This window comes from Panicum virgatum, chromosome 4K (genome assembly GCF_016808335.1).
Source record: "Panicum virgatum strain AP13 chromosome 4K, P.virgatum_v5, whole genome shotgun sequence".
In the NCBI taxonomy this organism is placed as follows: Eukaryota; Viridiplantae; Streptophyta; class Magnoliopsida; order Poales; family Poaceae; genus Panicum; species Panicum virgatum.
Genome location: NC_053139.1, coordinates 42,449,540 through 42,456,643, shown reverse-complemented (window position 1 = coordinate 42,456,643; position 7,104 = coordinate 42,449,540). Strand labels below are relative to the sequence as shown.

Here is a 7,104-nt window from a genome sequence, read left to right as displayed (position 1 = left end):
GAATTGCGGCTTCGTATCATAGCGTGGCCGCAGCTTGCTTCCCCTCAGGCGTCAGGCCTCAGCGAGCCGCTCGCGATCAGCCCGATCCCGCGGCAGCTCGATCGAGCGAGAGAGACGCGCGTGCCCCTCCTCCTCCTCCTCCCTACGTGTGCGCGCGGCCTCGGATTCGCGTCTGGATTCGCGTGTGCGGCGCCGGTGGAGTGCCTTCCGACGACGATCGCGGTGGATTCGTTCGCCGGATCCGTTGGCAGCGAAGAGCGCGGACGAGCATATATGCTTCGCTGATGCCCACGGAGAACGAAGTACGTGCCATCTTTTTTTTTTGAAACAGATAACTAGCTTTTCCAGAAAGCGAATAACGTTTTTGCAGTACACTGAGAAATGGGGAAACCCAGAAAAAGAACGTGCCATCTTTTTTTAGAGAAAAAAAAACGATGTACATACATACAGGCTGGCCCTGTCGCGGCATCCCCACCCACGACGGGGCCCATTCGATTTCTGGCCCACCTAGAAGGCCCGCGATCCATCTCTGGCCCAGCCCGCCCAGGAAAGCACGCGGCGCGCCTGGCACCGCCGCCGCGTGATCCGCGAATCGTTGCCTCCCCCGTCCGCCGGCGTCCGCCACCGTGTTCATGCTCGGAGGCCGGCGCTCCGCAGTCTGCACCGTGCCTGCAGGTAAGCCTCCTGTAGCCCGTCCTGCCCCTATCTCTATGACAACTGAATCCAAATCGATCGGAAGCTTCCATCTCTCCTCGTAGCCTAAAATGTTGTGATTAGCTTCAGGCGTTGCGTGTGGTGAATGAAGGAGTTGCTAGAGCTAGGAGCCCGCAGTTCGATGTTTGAAAGTAGCATTCACATTGGAGACACGAGTGTTCCCAGCACGAGGGTACGGAGTAGTAGTAGTAGGGCACCCGCAACGGGTGCCGCTCTCTGCTAGTGTCTAATGTCTGGATCGCGATTTTCTTTTAAATTTTAGTATAGTAGTATTTTCGTTATTATTTGACAATTAATATTTAATTATAGACTAATTAAATTTAAAAAATTCGTCTCATCATTTACAATTAAACTATGTAATGAGTTATTTGTTCAGCTGCATATATCCAAAAATTTGATGTGACGAGTACTATAAAAATATTTTTGAAAAAGGAGATAGAACAAAATTGCTAGAGCTAGCGTTGCTAGCACGCACCCCCATGCTAAGTGGGCTCCGCATGTGCTGAGTAGTGCAGATTCGTCACGGGGAGAGAGGAAAGGTAGGTGGGCCACACGCTCAATAAAATATGCTCTCTCTGTTTCAAATTAGAGGTCATTTGATTTTTTTTAAGTTTGACTATTTATTTTATTCAAAAATTTATGTCGAATATCATTTGTTTTATTTTGAGTTGTTTTATCAATACAAGATCTTCAAAAATGATTTAAATTTGACAATATTTATATAAATTTTTTGAATAAGACGAGTGGTCAAACTTAGAGTCAAAAAAAGTCAAACGAACTACAATTTTAAACAGAGATAGTATGTGTGTGGATTCTATGAAACTTGTGAACTGTGTCAACAGTAAGATTGTTAGATGAGTGATCTATGTAAACTATCTATGGATGAGGTGTACATGCTTGTAGAGAACAAGGTTACTTTACACATCCTTAACAGTATCTAAGAGAATATATAACTTGAAATGGAAATGAATCATTTATATGAATGCATTTCGTATTTTTTTTTATGATGAATCTAGTAACGTTAAACTTTTACTGCTAAAGCTATGTGACCGAGTCACACTGAAGGCACTAGGAGAGTACGTATCCGTTGCACATAAACACCTAGGGGTGGGGGTAGATCAGTTCAGACTTCAGAGTAAGCAAGCTTGCTGTTCAGGCGATGAGCTGAAGATTTCAGAGATGCATATCTTTCTTGAGATTCCAAGACCGATGTGGAGTGCTTGACTAACCAGCACAGCAGTATACTATCAATTATCACAACCCCAGACAGCCTGAGCTGGTCTAGGTTGATTACTGCCACAGGCTTCCTTCGATCGGATTCCATTGACTGTCCTATACTAACCGATTACTTTTGCTGACATTTGGAGTCCAGGCCCAATCAACGAAGCACCGAGCTTTACCTCTCTGCTCCACCAGTGCTCGAGCATACTGAATTCGGCTTGATCGGTCTCGATTTCTGAAGATGCAACTGAAGGTGTTCTCTTTTCATTTCACTTCAGATATTCTGATGTTCAGATTAGGCGCCAACTTCTGACAGCAGCCCTCGCCAAATGGTCCAGGCTCTGAAGGCGGCCTTCATGAGGCGATCAAGGATCACGGCTAAAATAATCGGTTACTCAATTAAAATAAGCTCAGGACTTAGGTTGATCTAGACCATATATCATGCGTGCTCCATGCAGCAAAGGACAGCCCACTAGCAGGCAGCAGCAAAAACAAAACAGAGGTTTCACATGCGTGTGCGATGCGAGCAGACCATCTACTAGCTGACATTTGACTCCCTCACAGTTAACCACCACTAATTGGGTTGGGCAGGCAGACAAGAGAAAAAAAATGGCAAGAACATTAAAAATCACAAGAAGATGCTTCCTCATGTGGTCCACTGCTGAATCCCTAGGAGGAGCCAGTGCGTGCATGCCTGCACCGCTTTGGACTCTTCAATGCAAGCTGCATAACACCTTTACATATCAAAAAACTAACAATGCTGTAACTAGATACTAGCTTGCTAAGCATAATCCGTAGCAGATGCAGCTTCAGAGCTTAGCAGTTCAGAGTTACTACTGGTATCTGATAAGATCTGTGCACGCAGGCAGGTACTGAATCGAAGCAAGCTCCAGCTCTTTCCCCAAAGCCGTCAGGCTGGATTGGTCTGACGATCTTGCCATGCAATTTGGGAACCGCTTCTATTACTTTATCCCGATTAGCGTGTGCGAGATCAGGCAGAAATTTGCAGATCATATGTCTCTGGACAGAGGAATCAACCGGTGGGAATCTTTAGTACCAAGTTGCCCAATTAGCGGTTCAATCCTTCATACTCAAAGCCCTAACCTTTACTTTGGATCTAAAGCAGTAACAAAAAATTAAAATAATCGAATCAAGGATTTTCCCCCCTTTCCTCTAAATTTATCTCTTCTAGGGTCCTACTTAGTTTTCCCTATTTCTCTTCTCTCATGATCTTCAGGTCTTCAAGATAAGCGATGTTTTCTCCTCTTTGCATGCATTCATCGCTAGATTCCTAGAATCCTACTCCCTAGCCGGAAATCTAAATTCCAAGAAGAACATAGTAGAGTATCGTGATTGGAAGCGCGATGAGCATCCCGAAAATAACCCTGAAAAATCACAGCACAAGCATTCAGGATGTTAGCCTCTGCTGTTTGTACATACAACAACAGCTAAGCATGAGATGTGTGTCTCGCAAACTTTGAGCATGGATTTGCTTACGCTGTGCTAAGTATTTGAGGATGGCAGTTGTACTCCTTGGCAAACACAAAGGGGACGATGCCTTGTGGAAGTGCAGCCTGTAAGTTGATCAATCACATATTCCAGTTTTCACAATCATCAGTACGATTACTATGTTTTTTTCGGAATGTTTTCAAGAAAAAATAAACTACAGTATATATGATGGTGATGCCAACCTGAACAATGGCAACGTGCAGGAGCACTCCCCGGAGCCCAATGGCGATGGAGGTGGCGGCAATCACCGCCGGACCGGTCAAGAACCTCACCGCCATTGCGAACGTCGCCACCCTCTTACCGCAAGAGATGATCTTTGGTTGGAGCGCCATGAACAGGCCTAGGTCACATGTAGCACCGTCAGAATTTCTCGGTTCATATAAAGAACAAAATATCAGTTCCAATGAAGAACAGGTATCAAATAGCCAGTGCTTGTACCTAAGCTGAACATAGCCATTCCTAGCCCTGCATCGGACAGTATCGATATCGATCCCTTTATAATTGAGGGCATCTGGATGTTCCACCTGAAAATTCAGAAACAAATTGTGTTAATCAACCAGCATGATAACAGAATCATGCAATTAACCAGCATAGGCATGTGCTCCTCGCCCCTACAAATGCCTGCTGTTTCAAGCTCTCCTCTGGATGTGCCATGCGATGCATCTCGTGTAGTAAAATAGTACAGCGATGCCTGCTTATAATTGTACTCTTTCTAGACACGAAGCATCGTGCAATTTAGCCATGGATGAGCCCGCCGATCATGTCTGTGCCGCCCCGGACGGGTGGAGACAAACACGGCTGCCGCAGCTGATTTGGTAGATTTGGTCTGCTGCAAAGCTCCAGGGCTCACACATAAGACCTGCATCGGCGTGCATGTGCCAGATCCGAGACCGACGTACCCCTCATGTGCTCTCACATGCAAACGCTAATCCTGTGCTAGTTACAAGCAAAGCAACCTAGTAGTAGTGAACGACATGGAAAACTAGATTTAATTTGGACCCAGTGAGTCAATAGACAAGGCTCCATTTGGATTCGCTGAATCTTGCTGAATTTGAACTGCTCGATCCGTTTGGAATTCATTCATGTGTTTTTCGATAAGGCGGCGCAAGTGTTGGAACTGACATAAGAACTACTAGTGCATGAATCCATGGATATATAGGTGTAGGTGTATCTTTTCAAAAAAAAAGGTATAGGTGTATAATGAGCAACTGTTTTTTGAAGCTAAGGTTAGAGTAATTTGCACCTGAATGAGACGAGGGCCCAGACGAGGCCGACGAGGCTGGAGTAGGTGTTGGGGTTCCTGATGAGCTTCCTCCACACCATGATGAGGATGAGGCGCGTCATGACGCTCGCCGGCGGCATCGGGTGCGCGGCCTCCTCCAGCCCCGGCGCGTCGGCGCCCTTCTTGCGCGGCGCCACGTACGGCGAGCCCGACACCGGGAACTTGGCGCCCAGGCCCGTCGCGGGGCTCTTCAGGCCGTCCTCGATCTCCAGGTCGCCGGTCGCCGCCGCCGCCGCGTCCACCTGCTTCTTGATCGGCGTCACAGTGCCACTTGCGCCTGAAGTGCAAGCAAGCATGCATGATGCGCAGTGGCAAGAACGATTAGCGCTAGTGTTGCGGAATGCGGCGATCCATCCTCAATCGCGTGTTCTTTGAATGGAGGAATCGTCTGCTGCGTTAATTAATTACCTTTTGGAGTGGCGCCGTCGACTGGCGCGGCCGGCGGCGGTACGCCGGCGAAGTCGGTGGAGGCGGCGTGGTTGACGGCGTTGCGGAGGTTGGCCTCCGACACCGGCGACGCGCTGGAGCTCCATACGAACATGTGCAGCTCCTTGTTGGAGTTGGAGTTGGAGCCCCCGAGCTCCTTCTTCCTAGTATTGCCAAATGCAGATGACAAAGTAATTCAGCATAAGACAAATTTCAGCGATATTTCCCCGTTAATAAAAATCAGCCTTTTTTTTAGCAAATGAAATTCCGCCCAACACTGTTCATTGGGCCGTATGCATTCATTTCACCATGATTGCTAGCGAACAAAAACTCGTTACTCAGTTATTGGGGTGTTCAGAATGGAGGCATACTTTGCCTCAAAAAAAAAAAGGAGTGGATGCATATATACCGTGGCGGTGGCATCATGCCGGGGTTCGGCGCGGGGTACGCCGTCGTGGCGTCGCCGCCCTGCTTCCCGGTCGCGAACTTGTTGGCCACCTGCTCGTCGAGCCCCGGCGCGCGTGCGGCGGCGCCGGGCTGCGCCAGCGGGCTGGCCATCTTGCTCCCGTTGAACATGGCGTAGAAGTCGGACTGGTTGAAGCTGGAGCCCCGCGGCGTGGGCTCCCGCGACGTCTGCAGCGAGTAGATCTCGACGCCGGTGAGGTTGGAGGCGCGCGGGGTCATCGCCGACGAGGGGCCGTAGGGGCGGTACCCCACGGCGGAGCGCGCGGCGGCGCCGTGGCCCGTGGTGGAGGCGGACGCGGAGCGGCGGATGACGACGTGGACGCGGCCGTCGCTGCCGACCTCGGCGTCCGCCTGCAGCGCGTCGCGGCCGTTGAGCGAGACGACGTCGGAGTCGACCCGGAAGGAGGCGATGCTGGCGCCGACGTCGGGCGGGAACTGCTCGGAGATGAGCGCCTTGGCGCCGCGGTACTCGAAGAGGAAGAGCATAAGCGTGTACCAGATGACGCTCTGGAGCACGACGATCTGGACCATGAGGTTGCCGGAGAAGTCGCCGTACATGGCGCGGAGCAGCGGGATGCCCATGACCAGCGTGTTGGGCAGCGTGGAGAGGGAGAAGAGCGTGATGGTCCAGTCGAGCGAGGCGGCGCCGGCGCCGCGGCGGTAGCGGGAGAGGACGTTGTGCCAGACGGCGAGCGCGGCGAGGATGACGAGCTTCTGGAGCGAGTCGGCGGCCAGGAACCGGTACTGCATCGCGTAGGGGTCGTTGGAGGAGATGAAGTGGAAGGAGAGCAGCGGGACGGCGAAGACGGCGACGAAGCGGTTGATGCCGGAGCACTGGTCGGGCGTGAAGATGCCCCACCACCGCACGGAGCCGTAGGCCAGGAACATGGCCACGTACAGCGGCACGATCGCCGCGAGGACGTCGTAGATGTCGCGCCCGTTGATCATGGCGGCGACGGCGGCAGCGGCAGCGGCAGCTGCAGCTTAGCTTGTGGTGGCCACGCTAGCTGCTCTGCTTCTTCGGTTTCTACAAATTAAGATCTGGTGGTGGAGCTGGCGCGACGTCGCTGAAAAAGAAAGTGTGACAAGAGAAGCTGAAGAGATCGTTATATAGGAGTGGGAGGTGATCGATGCCCACCACACTACCACAACAGGGTGCTAATTAATAAAGATAATCCAGTGTTAGTACGCGACTAATCGAGCTGTTAAATATACTAAGCACGGTGACCTGTGCTGCGTCCATGGTGTGTGTGTGCGCATAGAGAATCCAAGGGGCGGCGTACAAGTTGCAGGTAGCTTCATGCTACTCCTAGCTGCAGGCTGCAGGCTGCAGGCTGCGGCGTGTTCTTCAGCGGCTACGGCTACTGGTACAGCCCTAGCCATAGGCTCCATGGACGCATCGATCGAATGGTCAGTTGGGCACGAAGAACAACGGAAACTGATCGATCGAGAATTGCACGGTCGGCAGCAGTACGAACATAGAGATG

General features: G+C 50.9%; 1 protein-coding gene across 1 annotated transcript; it reads right to left on the bottom strand.

Annotated features, from left to right (window-relative positions):
• Positions 1-2,970: 2,970 nt before the first annotated feature.
• Positions 2,971-6,675, bottom strand: LOC120704127 (auxin efflux carrier component 2-like). The gene is made up of 7 exons (XM_039988398.1): positions 5,562-6,675; positions 5,135-5,316; positions 4,688-5,003; positions 3,883-3,968; positions 3,627-3,784; positions 3,433-3,509; positions 2,971-3,320 (listed from the first exon to the last, which is right to left on the bottom strand). The coding sequence occupies exons 1-7, from the start codon at positions 6,563-6,565 to the stop codon at positions 3,254-3,256; spliced, it is 1,890 nt and encodes a 629-aa protein (XP_039844332.1). The 5' UTR covers positions 6,566-6,675; the 3' UTR covers positions 2,971-3,253.
• Between the last annotated feature and the right edge of the window lie 429 nt (positions 6,676-7,104).